Source organism: Nuphar pumila, chromosome 9 (genome assembly GCF_984573655.1).
Source record: "Nuphar pumila chromosome 9, dmNupPumi1.hap1.1, whole genome shotgun sequence".
Taxonomy (NCBI): Eukaryota; Viridiplantae; Streptophyta; class Magnoliopsida; order Nymphaeales; family Nymphaeaceae; genus Nuphar; species Nuphar pumila.
The window spans coordinates 118385703-118402798 of NC_143257.1; the positions used below are offsets into that span (position 1 = coordinate 118385703).

Genomic DNA, 17096 nt, shown 5'->3' on the forward strand with positions numbered 1-17096 from the left:
GATGGCGCAAACAAATTTACCTTTTTTTCTTGGGGTGATTGTTTGTTGACGACAGCCCATGTATTAAATCGTGTACCAACTAAATCTATTTCTTCAACTCCCTATGAATTATGGACAGGTAGAAAGCCTGATTTGGCTTATCTCAGACCCTAGGGGTCTGCTGCATAGGTCCATGATCTTTCCCATCAATATGGAAAATTGGGTCATAGGAAATGATATGTATTATTAAGAGAGGATACAAATTGGAGTATTTATGAGATCGATTAGAGAGTGCCGCATTTATTGAGAGTGATTTTCTTAAAAGAGGAAAGATAGAGCGTATTTTTCAATTATATGAATTTGATGATATTGGCCAGTCTAAAGAGATTGATCATCATGTTTTAGAGACACGAGAGGATGCGTCTATACCACTATTGGATAGTGGGAGTAACACTCAAATGGATATCGACTTTGAAAAAGATCTCACAACTTGAAAGAGTTTAAGGTAAAGAATTCATCGTCAGAGATTTCAAATCGAAGGGGAAGCCTTTGTGGTCATACCCCAAGATGATGAGATACCTAAGAGTGTTAGAGATGCTCTATCTTGTTCAAAAATGGATGAATGACGTAAAGTAATGGAATAGAAAATGAAATCCATGGCATCAAATGAGGTCTGAGAACTTGTTAATCTTCCAAAAGGAAGAAAACCTATTGGGAGCAAATGAGTTTTCAATATTAAGAGGAATGCCGATGGATCTATCGAGCGATATAAAGCTCGTTTGGTTGCTAAAAGATAAATACATGTGACAAAAATAGACTATGAAGAAACATTCTTTTATGTGGTCAAATCGACCTCTATTCGCCTTATTTTAGCCATAGTGTCACATATGGATCTAGAATTATATTAAATGGACATTAATGCAATATTTCTAAATGGAAAACTAGATGAAGAGATGTATATGGAACAACCCAAGGGGTTTGTTACTGCTGGATTTGAGCGCAAAGTATGCAAGCTCAAACGATCCATTTATAGATTGAAGCAGTCATTCAGACAGTGGTATTTAAGGTTTCATGAGACCATCATGTGAAATGACTTTGCCATGATTGATGAGAACCACTGTATTTATCTTAAGCGTCATGATCAAAATTTTGTAATTTGAACTCTATATGTGGACGATATTTTATTGGCTAATAATCATTTAGAGTTCCTGAAAACCATTCAAGAATGATTGTCTATTTATTTTGAAATGAAAGACATGGGAGAAGCATGCTTTATGTTGGGCATAAAGATTAAAAGAGACCATTCAAAAAGACTTCTTTCTCTTTCACAAGAGTCATATATAAATAAGGTCTTAGAACGATTTCATATGCAAGATTATAAACTCATAGATACTTCTGTTGTAAAAGGGAATGATTTAAGTCTTAAGATATGTCCAAATGAGTCAAAAAAAATAGAAGCTATGTCCAAAGTTCCTTACTCTAGTGCAGTAGGCAGCCTAATGTACCTAATGATGTGCATCCGACCCGACATATGTTATGCAGTAGGGTTGGTGAGTAAATATCAAACTAATCCAGGACAAACACATTGGAAGGTTGTGAAGAGGATCATGCGATATCTTAAAGGCACATCAAATTCAGTTATTTGTTACCATGGTGGTAACATGCGTGTAGTAGGCTATACAGATGCAGATTGGGGTAAGGACCCTGATGAGCGTAAGTCTACGTCTGGCTATGTGTTCTTGATGAATAATGGTGTTATATCTTGGTGTAGCAAGAAGCAGACATGTGTAGCCTTGTCCACAATGAAAGTTGAATTTGTTGGAGGCTCGTTGGCAATGCAAGAATGTGTTTGGTTAAGGAGATTCATCAAACATTTGGGAGTCACTTCTGATGCAAAACTGCTAGTGACTTTATTTTGTGATAATCAAACGACAATTGTGTCTGCTAAAGATCCCAAGTTTCACAGTAGAACTAACATATAGACACAAGATGCAAGTATATGCACGACATTGTATCTAAAAACAAGGTTGCCTTGGCATATGTTAATACCCAAGATATGGTGACAGATCCCTTTACTAAGCAAGTTAATAGAGATTCTTATGTTAAGCATGTAAAATCTATGGGTATTTGTAAAATTTGATATGTTAATGTTATTTATATTTCTTTCTATGATCATTGTATAATATGTTGCACATCTATATGAGTATGCTACTAGGTTTGAGATAAATCTTCTCACACAAATTTATCGCCTCAAACGCTGCTTGTGGGCGGGCTGAGATGATATGTAACAAAATTCAGGGTTGTTGAATTAATAAGCATGTCGGGTTTTGGGGATATTATATGATAACAACTCAAAAGAGTGCGAGTATAATGAGTTATGATATTCACTATATATATGTATATGAGATACATCACCCTAACTGGGTTATGATGAGGTCTCAGGTGTATTTAACTATATAGAGAGACCAACCTTGCTATCTAAAAATGTCAATGGTAACTTGGTTGACCATATCTCAGGACTTGGATAGACATTGCATGAGAATGTGCATCCTGAAGGACTCAAGTTAGCTTTTCGGGAAGGAACTGAACTAGTATAGATATGTACGAAATAGAATCTATGGTGTATGCATACACTCACTGGAGTGAGATAGTCTTGCCGTAATACGTGAGTCATACCATATATGTCGCACCATAACTATAAGTCGGCCACAAAAGAAAATGAAAAATGATCCCTACTTCTTCACTGTGTGAGTCCTTAATATATATATATAATGGTGTCCTTATTGACTTTTGACTTTATTTTAAGAAGAAAGATAAGTGTTGCTACTTTAGCATGTTGCTTAAGGCCATGTTTGATTCAGTTTAAAAGTACATGTCTGGGAAATCAACTTATCTTAATTCAAAGAATAAGAGTTGGAAAGGAAGATCATTTGACATTTTTAGATTATGCACATGTTAAAAGCTAGCTTATTTTTCCACATCCTAGGGATGTTTGTGTTTACGATGAAACATGTGATATAATGGAAGGCCTTGTCTCACATAGCTTAGCACTATAAAATGTGTAGAGGGATTCAATATGCTAGAATGTGAAAAATGTATTTGATATAGGACACAGTGAGCTTCTTATCTGGCTTGTGCAGGTATACCTTGTGTTATCTTATTATTTGCAGGTTTAGACTATTATGTTATACTAACCGGTACATAATATGCCTCAACTCCCTAAGCTCATAGGTCGCACGATCCATTTGCCAGTATGAATACACGATGTTATTCACCATATGAGCACATTTGGTGTTATTTCTTCTAAGATCTTTTCCCATCATGTGCAAGTGAGAGAATATTGGGTTGGGTACCGGGTCTACCCATGATGGGGGAGATCTGGACCCGGCCCATGTTAGAGAAAGGGACGGTTTGAAAATCGCCCATTTTTCTCTACTTCTAGGGCAACTTTTTTTGATGTGCGTAGAGTGGAGGGAAGGTAACACTGTAGCAGGATGTACACAGTAAAATAGAAATAGAGAGGGGTTGTGTACTCTGGTGGTGATTAAGCGAAATTTCAACAAAAACAGAAAAAACTGTGCACAGTGGGTGAATGTGCACAGTAAGTGTTTAAGAGAAAATATCTCATTAGAGAGATCTCTGCACAGTGAAAAGAAAGAAGAAGAAAAAGACGATAAAAATTGTCTTTGTGGTGGTTCAACACAGTGAGCATTTGGACTCGTGGAATCGTCGTTCTCTCCAAGTGAGGGCACGCATCCGTTGAGCAGAAGCGAGCATCAATTTCTGCTTCCGCTTCAACAAAAAGGTATGTTTTCAAACCCTTTAGTAATGTTGCCCCGATGCGAGGTTGTTGATTTTTTGACTTCTTAAAAAACCTAATTACTTATCACAATTACATAATTTAAAACAAGTTTTCTATTAAACAAACCATGTAAATCAGATCCATGACATTTGATCTACAAAATATTATTTTTTTAAACCAGAAAAAAGTAATTTATACTCTTTAGTTCCTTACCTATTCGTTAGTAGCCAATATTTTTCCTGTTTTTTTTTATCCAAATCGCTCAATCAGAAGTGCATCCCTTGTTAAAGAATTGAGATTAAGTACAATGTGATTGCACACTTTAAGTGTGTTGCTGCACCTCATTGCCCACTATCGTATATGACAGCCCTTTAAGTATGCAAATGCCCCACCACTAGGGATGGCAGTGGATAGGAGTGGGGACAAAGTCTCTCTCTCCCCCCCCCCCCCCACACCCTTATCTCAAAATCCTGTCCTCCATCCTTGCATGGGTTTTGATTTTAACCTCCATCCCCAATTCAAGATGGGGCCGGACAGGGCAAGGCGGGATGGGGGAAAGCATAAGTCCATCTCCACACGGGTTTTGATTTTAACCTCCATCCCTAGTTCATGTCCTTCATCCCCGGTCCAAACGGGCGAGGCGGGGCGGAACCCCATTTTTCCCCGGTCCACTGCCATCCCTGCCCAAGGCTGTCAGGTTGTATGACAAAGTGAGTAACGAGGTGCATCACTACACTTGAATTGCCAAATCACATTGCACCTGATCCTCCCTCCCTATCAAATGGATATTGTTAAACGCATATGTGGGGTCAATTTGATCAAATTGCACATCTGAGTTTTAGCTTTACAGTATGGTCCAATATTTTCCCTTATAACTACACATTAAAAATAAAACAGGTTTTATTATCCCAAATCTCAATATAAATCAAACAGAAACTGTTGAACCAACCCTAAGAACAAGCTTCTGGATCAAGATCAAGAACTTTCCCCTGATCAAACCTAACCTGTTTCACTGATAGCAGCTGATCCGAATCCGACTTCAAAAATTATGCAGCCGACCCAAATTCTGAACCGTCGGATAGTGTAATATTAAATCTGGACCAATGGGGCTCCTCTTGTTTGGTAGGTGCTGTTAGTGTACGACACCTTGTGTTGGGAGGTTGCAAGTTCAAAACCCAATGGTATGTTGTGTAAACTGGTGGGGTCAGCCTAACCCCAATTTGCCTATCAAAAAAGATTAAATCTGGATCCGAAGTACATGTGGCGATATTGATTGCAAAAGAAGACCCAAATTAAGTTTTTTATGTTATAAATCCTGCAACCACATTGGATTAAATCAGGATCCGAACATATATCTGGCATAAAGCACCGATCTGAATAAAAAAATGAACCCAATGTATAAGTCGGAATCCAACCCAAATACCCTTTTGGATCTTTAATAATCCATATCCAAAAACAGTGTCGGATACAGATATGTGGTACGACCAAGCACAATTCCACTTACACCCCTCGCTGTAGGGCTGCAAACAGATTGGATATAGTTGAATATCCGAACCAAATTCGACATGTTATTTTAAGATATGAATCCTTTAAGTAAAACCTTAATGTGCATTTAGATAATTTTCGGATACTTTGGCATTCGGATCGGATTCAGATCAGCATTTTAAGTCGGATATGGAATTGTTGTGAAATACAATCCCACATGAAGTGTGTGTGTGTTTAAAGTAAATAGCTTGTTTTTGTTCTATTTTTTCTGAATCCAGTATTACCACATGTATTTCAGATTCAGATTCAATGTTATCTCATCGGATCTTATTCAAATTCGGATCCGAACTCGGATCTACTATTTGTATTTCGAAATCAGATTTGGATCCAGAAAGATCCGGCTAGAATCCGACCCGTTTGCAGTCGCTGTCAGTTTCCCCTTGTCGAAGAAACTAGGATGCGAGGGATCGAACTTTGGGGCTAAGGCGTAGCGAGCCGGGCCCCAGCTTGAGCACTCAAGTTTATGTCACAAGGACACGTACACTTTTACTCTCGTATCGTGTCCTTTTACGTATTACGTAGAAAGATACATGGCAGTGTCGTGTCACGTGTCCCAATGTCTTAAATACGTCGAAGCTCGACTCAAGTTTGAGCCGAGCTCTAACAACCAAGATCGGCTTGGGTCGGCTCGGCTCTACGTACCGAAGATATAAAACGAAAAAAGTGAAGAGAAGAAAGGCAGAACGGAGAGAGGAAAGAGGAAGAAGAAGAAGCGATGGCGCCCGAACCAGAGGAGGAACTCAACGAGAAGAACCCTCGCCCCCTCGATGAAGGCGATATCGCCCTCCTCAAGACTTACGTAAGTTTCCTGATTTCGCTCATCATAGTTTTTTTTTTAGTTTTAATCTTCGCATCGATGATTCTGTTTTCGGTAAACGAATCGTCAAACGCAACCAGGAAAGTTGAGATTTTGCATCTCTTAGGAAAAAAATCGCAACATTACCATATTTTTGAGGAGATTTTTTAGGTTAAGATGTTCCAACCTTTCTTTCGGTTGGGTTTTATTGTTAGGGTTTTGATGGTGCATTTGTTATCGGTAGAATTGTGCTTTATTGCTTGCATGATCTGTTTCCTTCTCCGTTTCAGTGAAATCCATCTGGGAATGATGATCTTTTTCAGTATCGTTTATAGATTTTTCGATCTCGTGATTTGTTTTTGGACTGTTCGCGTTGAATCTTGCTTTTTTATTGCACGTTTAATTCGAAAGAAGGCTGGTGATGCATTCCAGTTTAAACCGTCATTATTTTTTTTTTCTGGCGAACTAGCGTTGGCATCGGGTTCAGGGGTTTAGCTGAGGCTTCCAACTAAAAGAAAAGGGAAAAACGATTTTTTTTAATCGTTTGGTGGTTTTTTGGTCTTACTTTGAATGTTTTTTGGTTTATCTCTGTCGTGAATTTATTTGCTTGTGGCACCTCATGGGTTCGGTTCAGAATTGGTTGGTACCAATGTCTATTGCTTAATATCTTTTGGGTTAAGCACGGTGTCTGCATCTGCAAGCAACCAGAACCAAACAAGGGCAGGAAAAAAGAAAGAGAGAGAAAGAGACAAATGAAAAGGTCAGGTGAGCGGCGGGAGATCACCATGGCTAAGCACAGTTCGAGGACTCCGGCATGGGGTTGCTCGTCGGTAAGTCTCCCGGAGCTCGGTCTTAGACCTATAGCTTGCCGGAAGCCCGTGGCGACCTCTGAAGTAAAATATTGTCGGAAAGTTTTAATGGAGAATGGGAAAATCGTGGTGTACCTTCTCAATGACAAACAGGAAGAATCGGCAAGGGGTGTTGAGTCTCCTAGGAGCTACGCTGAAGTAGTGAGGAATGGTAATGGTGGGGCTTACTTAGAGGATGAACTTGCAAACGTACAAACAGAAGGGAATACAGCAAGGATGATTAGGTGGAAGGATGCGGGTGGCAGATATATGAACTTCTGGTTGTTCAATGGTGAGACACAGGAAGACATTGAAGCAAAGGTTGTCGGCCTACACTTGCGCCAGCCGAGGGACATTAACAAGATAGCAATCAAAGATCTTTGGGCTGATCTAGATCAGAGTGACTGACTATTTCAGAGACTATTGTGTTCCTGCGCTCATTAGGTACCCTGGCAGAATCGGAGGACTTTCTGTAATGAAATGGATTGAATCCAATGAACATGCAAGAACACACTTTCATTCAAGTAGAATACTTGATTGAATCATCAAACCACCCACGCAAGGGTCTAACAATTTGTTATTGCATAGAGTTACTCACAAAAATGAGTTGAGAGTACAAGGCCTAAGAAGGCCTATTTATAATACATGAGGAGGCATATGGGGCAGCCCCATATGGCTGTTGGGGCTGCACCCAACAGTCACATTTGTGACCTTTGGGGCAGCTCCAACAGTTGTAGGGAGCTGTCCCTATTACAAAAGGACAAAATAAAAAAAGTGAAAAGAACAAAAATAAAAAATACAAAAAGTTAAAAGTAAAATACAAAAAGCTAAAAGTATCAACCCCTAATGGCCTGACACCTATATAGTGAAAAGACCAAAATACCCTTGATGGGTATTTCGGTTTACATATATTTATATATTCATATATGAGTATATGAATACACATATCTTAACACTTCTCTTGGTGTGGATTCAAAAGAGATTGATGCCACCCACATCTCTTTGCAGTATCCCCGGGGAACGATTCTGTCCCTGACAAGGAGGATGACTGGTTACAATACAAGCCAAAACATGTGAAGAAAAAGGAAAGGCAAGCTCGATGACCACCTCCTGCTAGGACTGCATAGGAAAAAAAACTCGGGGGATTGGACTTGCGCTATTTGTGCGTATGTCAACTTCATGAGATGAAAATACTGCCGTGTCTGCGCAACTCCTAAAAATACGACACCTCTGAAGGCCACCGATGTAGGATCGCGGTTTGTGTCATCAACTATGGCTCCTGCTCCACATATTAATTTTGCAACAAATCCAAACAGCCTGAAGGACGATCACTTGATTTTTTTTGGCTCGTCCAGTTGCAAGTTATCAGAGGTGGCTATGTCGGCTATGTCTGGTGGCCATGGAAGGGGTAATGGCATCGTCGATCTTCAACAAGAAGTGGTCAGTTGGAGTCTCATCGGCCGAAAAACAGGGCCGTCGTCCGACCAGCCTGCAGTCAGCGTTGGGCTTGCAATTAATGCATGGGGCCGCCCAGAGTTGCCAGTCGGGGAAGCAGAAGCAGGAAGCAGGAAGCGAGACACTTAAAAAATTTTAGGCAATGGGAAGCACGAAACGACTTAAAGTGAATTAGAAAGCGAGACAGAAGTGACCTCGGAAGCGAGGGGGAAGCAAAGAAAGAGAAAAAAACAAAAAATAAAAATGAAAATGAAAAAAATGGAAAAGAAGGGGAAGCTCTAAATGGGAAGTGCACTTCCTAATTTTTTTGCGCTTCCCAGCACGTTTCGGAAGCACCACGTTTTGCACTTTCGAAACGTGCTTTAGGGAAGCGCGCTTTCCCATGTCCTATGGCACTTTCGGTAATGGATGGAGAGCGTGAATAGTCACACGCTAAAAATGGCCATTGTATTCAAATGTTGCATGTGGTTGAGCCAAAATCGGCCCCTCTTAACGATGGGCCAACAAAATTGTTAATTGAGGAGTCTAATACGACTCTCCAAAAGGGTAGGCCAATGGGATCGCCCAGTGATCCCTTAAAAATAGCGATAGAGGTGCTAATCAAATTCTATTAGATGATAATTTTGGAAGAAGATGACACATTTGGGATCTGGAGGTTATTCAACGTCCTAATTGGTTGACACATGCTGCTTCCCTCCTTTAACTCCTCTTCACAAGGACATTTCACCTTCCTAATCTACCGTTTTTTTAAAAACAGGTCCGTATTATTCAATGCCCCTCATTAATGGGCCCCGAAAACCCTGTGGACCCATATCTGGACCCAGTTTCTCAAATGGGTCCAAATTCGGTGACACCAATATTTGATATGTGGATTGATTTGAGTCGGATCCAATGCATGGACTCGGTTTGTGCAGTGCAAAACCAACAACCTCCTAATCAATCTGCGAGGGTTCACGATGGTGACGAGATATTCGATGACAACTGCACATTGAAGGAAATTTTAGATGCGATTAAGCTCAAACTTTCGCCATTATCATGCTCGACCATTGTTGTGGAGATGAAGACAAAGCGTGGCATGCTGCACGCGAGGTCAGAGAGGGCCTCTTGAGGGTGATCTCATCCTCGAGATCTCAAGGGTAAGACATGTCCAATGAAAAATTTAATATGGATTGTGCGCAACTTTTGTGGCCGTGAAAAACAACACTTCTTATAAAATATTAACAATCAAAAGAGGCTGAACATCATTTGCATTCAGGAAACAAAAATGAACGCCATTGGCAAGGCATTATTGGATGGGATTTGGAGGAATTGTAACTTCATTGAGAAACCAACGAGGGGCCGGCAGGGGGGGGGGGTGCTTGTGGCGTGGAAGGAGGACCTAGTAGCGTCTGTAGCATGTATTGGTGAAATTTCAATTTCTGTACACATTTCGGGCCTGCAGTGGCTGTCCTGTTCTTGCTTACAACGATTTACGGTCTATGCACTAGTTCTCGTAAGAAGCTATTTTGGGCGGAGCTACGGAGGATTCAAATTGAAGTGGTGCCATGTTCGTCATATTGTTGGTGTGTAGGCGGTGATTTCAATGCACTCTTACAAATAAAAGATTCAAATAGATTGCAGAACTATATAAGAAATATGCATCGGTTTGCTATTTTCATGGATTATGGGAACCTCTCGGAGCTACCGATGCAAGGTTCTAAATTCACTTGGTCCAACACAACACATTCCCTCGGTGTTGCGCAAATTGGATTGTTTCTTGATTTCATCGCCTATGCTGTAACAATTACATGATATGAGTGCTTTGGCTGACCCTATATCAGTGTCCCACCATTCACCCATCAGGTTGTCTTGGGGCAAGCCAGGGACTTGTGTGAGCAAGGGATTTCGAATGGAGCTTTGATGGCTAAGGGTACCCGGCCTCCTTGAGCTTATTCGGAAATGGTGGGAATTGGCTCCATCAACGGGGAGGTGGGCTGTGCAAAGATTGATATCCAAGCTTGCTTTTGTGCGCAACAAACTAATTGAGTGGAATAAAGAAAAAAATGCAGCAAAATTCAAAGAAATAGATGAGTGGGAGGATCAATTGAGGTCACTTCAGCTTAGGGAGAAACATGTGTGTGAGGTTATGGGGGCCATGGAATTGAAGGCTGCACGGGGTGGGCTGGTCCAAAAAATTAGTGAATGACGTTTGCGGGAAAACATTAGATGGAGGCATCAAGCCAAGGCCCATTGGCTCCAATCCGAGGAATTTAATACGAAGTGTTTCCATATGTGTGTCTCTACCAGGAGAAGGACGAACATTATTAGGACCATGGTGATCGAGGGATAACGGTGTGAGGGTCCTTCCATCCTTATTAAGGCCTCAAACTACTTCAAAAACTGTTTCACCTCCTTCGTAATGACATGTTATGACATGTGAGACATGTGTTTTAACACCCTTAGTGTAGACAGTCAGACAAGTATCAAAGCAAATTTCAGCTTGGAGGAAATCAAACGTGTGGTTTGGTCCCTTTTGATTGGGAAACCCCGGGTTTGGATGGGTTTGCCATCAAATTTTTTAGAGAAAATTGGGATTGTGTGAAGGGGGACCTATTACAATTGATGGAAGAATTTCACTCCAATCCGAAGGTGTCGGGAGTCATGGGTAGATCAAAGCTCATTCTCATACCAAAGGACCGACAAGCCGAGAAACTTGGTGGATTTAGGCCCATCTCTTTGGTGGGCACGATCTTTAAGATCATTACAAAGATCTTAGCTTCGAGACTAAAGTAATTAGTCATCCCACTCATTTCATATTCACAAAGTGCTTTCATTTCGAGGAGGAGGTTGCACGAGATGTGTTTCGTGGCGCACAAAATGATTCATTCGATCAAGCTCTCTGGTAAACCATCATTCATCTTGAAGATTGATTTCGAAAAGACATTTGATTCTCTTGATTGGATTTTTTTGATAAACTGCTTGAAAAATATGGGCTTTGGTGAAAAGTGGATTTCATGGATAGAAGGGTTGCTACATGCAACTTCAATTGTAGTGTCCATCAACCGGGAGAAGGGGGAACCTTTCAAACCAAGGCGGGGCCTGCATCATGGGGTCCCTCTCTCTCCTTTGCTTTTTATATTGGTCTTGGAGGCTTTATCGGTCATGATCACATCAGTGGAGACCGAGGGTAAGTTCCATGGTTGTATGGTCTCTACCAATGTCAACATGTCTCATTTGCTGTTCGCGGATGACCTTTTGGTGTTTGGGGAGGCGATAGAGGCAAATATGTGGGCGTTGTGGACGATTTTCAGGTGCTTTGGGAAAATTTCAGGGTTGCGAATGAATAGGGGTAAGAGTTGAGTCTTGGTTATGAATAACCCTACTGGTGAGCTGCATAGTAGGGTGTTGGGCGTCTTTGATTGTGAGATTGGTTCTCTTCCCTTGAATTATTTGGGCCTACCACTTCACTTGGGGGTTTCAAAGGAGATACATTGGAGCAATGTGGAGGACCGTGTACGGGCGAGGACCTGAGGACCCAAACATGTGCGGCTCGACTTTTGTGTAGAGCGGGTCGATTAAATCTGGTGCGTTTTAACATATCTAATATGGTTTTACATTTTCTTTAAATTTTTAAGATGCCAAAAAAGGTTGAAAAGAGGTTAGTATTGATTTTTCAAAGATTTATTTGGAATGGGAATTTAGAAGGTTCTTCGAGGTCATTGGTGGGTTGGATGGTTATCTCTCAACCATTGGACCTGTGTGGGTTGGATTTGCAGAATCTCCATCGCTTTGATACGGCGCTTTTAGCGAAATGGTTGTGGTTCATTTGTAGGAAGGAGGGTAAACTGTCTATTGTTTTTTTCTGAAAAATACAATTTATCCGATTGGATGGAATTTGTCAGATAATCATAGATGGAAATGGGGTTCAGGGATTTGGAAGGGGTGGAGTCTGGACTGGCTGTCATTGGGGAATTCTGTCAGTTCATACAGGTAGTTGTTGGGGACGACAACACTACCTTTTTTTGGCAGGACATGTGGCAGGGTGAGAGATTGCTTAGGGAGGAATTTCCTGACTTGTACCATGTTGCTCATAGAAAATATTGCAGAGTTTCTGATGCCTGTTCGCCTCGCTCGAGTGCATAGGACATTATTTTGCAAAGGAACCCATCAGACGTGACCTTTCAGCAATGGACTGCTCTCATGTCTGACTTGGCTTACTTTTCTTTGATGCAGCGTGTGGATGAGATCAAATGGATGCTTACTGTTGGTGGTCAGTTTTCTGCAGCATCGTTTTATAGAGCGATGCCGAGTCCAACAGTATCTTAGTTGCCGAAAAAATCACTGTGTGGGGAGGTGGTGGGCTGCCTCTATCTACAAGGTTCATTGATGGGCTGGTTAATATTACAGGGAAAGATCAATACGGTTTTCATTTAGCCATCAGATGTACCTTATGTCTTTGCAACGAGGAATCGCTTTAGCACATGTTCTGGGACTGATTTCATGAGGTATATGCTGCAACAGGCCTGGGGAGATCTGAACTTGGCCTGGTACGGGTTAGATTTTCCTAGGCACATCTTGGTTGCGAGCCACCTGGACTCAAGGAGGAAGCAATGGAAATTTATATGGCGTGTTTGGGTGTTGACAGCATGGAATTTAATCTGGTTGGAGCGCAATCAATGTATTTTCAGGGGCAGCCATGACCGTCTTCTAGCACAGTTGAAGTGGGAGCTTACCAACAAGGCGCGCAGAAAATGGCCAAACCAGTCCATTCATTGGATCAGTACTAACAGATCAATTGATCTGCGTCTGTCTCTGTTTTTTTTACATTTTTGCATTATGGGTGTGGTATCTCATCACTCCCATCATCGTGTTCTGAGCCTAATTGCTTTATCAAAGAATATATTTTTCTCTCAAAAAATTTATCTTTTGGGCTAAAATGTCTCTTTTTCGGACAGTGTTAACTCATTCTTAGCAAATTTCATTTGCACATCTTGATTGTGCTTCAGCTCTGCAGTTTTTGTTCTTTTATTTACGTGATAATGGTTGCATCTCTTTCTCCGTTGCTTTATTCGTGTTATTAGGAGCATCGTCGTCTTTCTTTCGAAAAAAATGTTGACTTATGCGTTGTTTGGGTGCAGGGTCTTGGACCGTACTCTAACAGCATAAAGAAAGTGGAGAAGGAGATCAAAGAGATGGCAAGGAAGGTTAATGATCTGTGTGGTAAGAGTTGCTTTCCGTCATCAATAAATGATTTTTTTTGTAGCTTTTGTTCTTTCTAAATTAGTTAGTCATGTTCTGCATATTCATCCTCATAATTTGCTGGAATCTAGCCATAACCATGTCCACCAAGAGAAGGTCGGGGGTTGTAGGTTGCCAAGCACTTGACCTCTCATTCTGTTTCCAAGAATCTAGACCTAACTATGAATGGTCATATAGGTCATGGCTTGTGGATTGTGTGCTAGGTCCTTTATTTTTTCCTTTGAATTCAACTATGTATAGGCACCAAGTACCATGAGTTTTGCACTTGCAGACTCGATGTTCGGAATATCTGTGCAAATTATTAACCTGGGAATGTCTTTATTTTAGAAGTTATTGTGCTTTTGTTGTTTGATTCCTTGCTGGAGTGGATACTTTTATATCCAAACAATTGTTCTGAAAGAAAGTAAAGGTATTAACATGCATGATTGAAGGCCTAAAGCCCTGTATTTTGGTATATTTCTACTGATTTTGCTTAACTAAAGAGGTTTTGAATTCATTTACCTTATGATCGCCACTCCTATTCTTATGCTATTTTTAAGAAGCATGTTGTTGTTCATGTGACACACAGACATACATACTCTCTCTCTCTCTCTGCGTGCTTGGATGTGTCCCCTTGTTTATAACTTTCTGTTCTGGTTGAAAGTCAGAAAGTGTTTGTTTATCCTTGTTTTCATTTTGGATGTGTTTTTTCCCTCTTTCGAACAGGAATCAAAGAGTCTGATACAGGCTTGGCTGCACTCAGCCAGTGGGATCGTGTTTGTTTATTCTTGTTTTCATTTTGCATGTGTTCTTCCCCTCTTTCGAACAGGAATCAAAGAGTCTGATACAGGCTTGGCTGCACCCAGCCAGTGGGATCTTGTTTCTGACAAGCAGATGATGCAAGAAGAGCAACCTCTACAGGTAACTATAGTATATGATGTCTTAATTTTTCTTTGCTTAGTAGCTCTTTAGGTCAACTACATGGCAGTTCAAGGTTGATGCTGCACTTTCTGATTTATAAACGTTACTAAATCTTAGTGTGATGCTGCAAATAGGTTGCAAGGTGTACCAAGATAATCAACCAGAACTCTGAGGATGCCAAGTATGTTATAAATGTCAAGCAGATTGCCAAGGTCTATTCACACCTATTCCTTTTATACAAATATTTTTGAAAGATAGGGATCTTTAATTGGGTTCTGAAGCACTTTTTGGATGCAGTTTGTTGTTGGATTAGGCGACAAGGTCTCACCAACCGATGTTGAAGAAGGCATGCGTGTTGGGTGGGTGTATAAACTCTTACCTTTCATTTTGGTTTTCATTCCTTTTGAATTCAGCATATATCTGTAGATCCTCTCATTAATATCACTACACTTACTGTCTTTCCTTTTGTTTCCTATACATGTCCCTAATAAAACTTTATTTCACTCTTGATTTCAAAAAAATACAAAATGATGTTCTTGAGATTAACTTACTTTAGGAACATTTTTAGACCAATTGCTTATGGTTCCAAAAGGAAGATTAAATTTCTATGATGCTTGTAGAAGTGCTAGTTAGTAGTTATTAAAATGCTACTCTAGGCGAAAGTTACAAAAACTGTAGAAAAGTTTGAAAAATAAAAATAATAGTTGATAATTTTATAGTTCTCATTAAGTTCAAAAAGACAAGGAAAATAATTTGCTAATTTAAGAATATTGACCAGTAAAGTTAAGAACTAATATGCAGATTCCTTAAATTTCTTCCACCAGGGGTGACATTTGTGGATGAGATATCAAGATGTTGAAAATTCTAGCACAGAAAATGTTGGACAAGCAATGATTGTGTTTATTCTTAAAACATATAAGGTCTAATTATTTTGAAAGTTGTTTTTGTATAATGTTAATAAAATTGAAGGAAATGAAAGTTTATTTGATAAGATTCCAAATCTTTTGTTTGTAGGATCATTGAGAAAATGGAAATCGATAAAACTTTTTGGTCTTATATTGTGAGGGAGTGATATTTTTGAATTGGACCAATATGTTAGATCGGCCAAAGACAACACGAGTTGGCTGAGATATTTGAGGTAGTAAAAGAAGTTGGACCTTCTAACGTACTTCATTTTGTCATTTGATAGTGCAACAAACTTCGAAGCAGCTGGTAAAGTGGTCCATGTTAAGTTCAGTGGTGCCATGTGCAACACATTACTTCGATTTTATACTTGAAGAGATTGGAGAAATTGATGGAATGTCTTATATTGTTTAAACACGCACAAAAAAAAAACACAAAGTTCATATATCATACATGGGCACGAAACCTGATGAGAGAGTTACAAATGACATAAAGTTGATAGCAGGTTAACAGGGTTTGCTGCATATGTTTTTGTCAGTGCAAAGCTTGTCTTATATCAAAGTGTCTTAGAGGATGTTTTCATTGGATGAATGCCATGTTTGATTGATCTATTGTAAAATTAAAATACCATTGAACCTGGTACTTAACATGATATTCCATTTATACTTAGGGCCCATTTGTTTGATTCCCATGGAAGGGTAGAGTCTTTCATGAAAAATGGCACACATTCCTAACAAGTCCTGCCAGCTCAGCTTCCATTGAAAGTTCTTTCATATGGGGGGAGGTATGAAGGGCCACACATGAAAAAATGAAGGTGGTGGAAAAACTAGGGCCCATTTGTGTTATCCTGGCATTTTTTTCAGCATGATGCTTGGGTGTCTGTTTCACCCATGGTGGAAAAGGGAGGGTGTGAAAATATCTCAAAAAATGAGATAAAGTGTGCGATAAGCACTACACCACCAATGTGCACAAATGCACAAGAACACTTAGAACAAATGTACACAAAGGTACAATAAAGAAACTCAAATGCACAAAGGCATACAAAATATAAAGAATTTTATTGAGAAGAATGGAGAACAAAAGCTCCAAGAAGTGAAGTTTACAAAGGGGGAACTCCCCTATTTATAAGAGGGAAAAGGAGCCTTGGAGGGGCTCCACTAGCTGTTGGAGCCCCTCCAACGGTTAGAATTCTAACCGTTGGAGAGGCTCAACAGCTAGTGTTGAGCCCTCCAAGGTTGACTTTGAGTCAACAAAGAAATAAAGAAAAAAAAGACAAAAAAGGGAAAAGAAAAAAGAAAAGAAGAAAAGAAGAAAAGTAAAAAAAGCAAAAAGAATTACAGCATATTCATAATTATGAATATGCGCAAAATGGAGAGAAATGACTAAAATACCCTTTTGGGTTTTACAAGAAAAAAGAAACATATATATTTACATATATATATATATATATAGATACATATACATATATACGTGATGTATATATGTATATGTATCTCTCTTTATATATATATGTAAATATTTACATAAAGAGAGATACATTTTAACAAAAGTGATGCTAGCTTAGCAATTTCCCATGAAAACTGCATGAAATAAACGGGCCCTTAATTATTTATAGTTTCATGCATGGTTA

General features: G+C 39.8%; 1 protein-coding gene across 2 annotated transcripts in view; it reads left to right on the forward strand.

Moving 5' to 3' along the window:
• Positions 1-6004: 6004 nt before the first annotated feature.
• The window catches only part of LOC149829050 (26S proteasome regulatory subunit 7-like), a 54208-nt gene continuing 43116 nt past the window's right edge, over positions 6005-17096 (forward strand). Inside the window, exons 1-5 of one of the 2 annotated variants that reach the window (XM_090017879.1) lie at positions 6005-6125; positions 13543-13624; positions 14472-14563; positions 14698-14775; positions 14861-14922. In XM_090017879.1, the coding sequence (XP_089874005.1) occupies positions 6042-6125; positions 13543-13624; positions 14472-14563; positions 14698-14775; positions 14861-14922 (398 nt within the window). In that variant the 5' untranslated portion in view covers positions 6005-6041. The remainder of the gene's footprint in view (positions 6126-13542; positions 13625-14471; positions 14564-14697; positions 14776-14860; positions 14923-17096) is intronic. The other variant, XR_016434383.1, reaches the window with a different exon arrangement.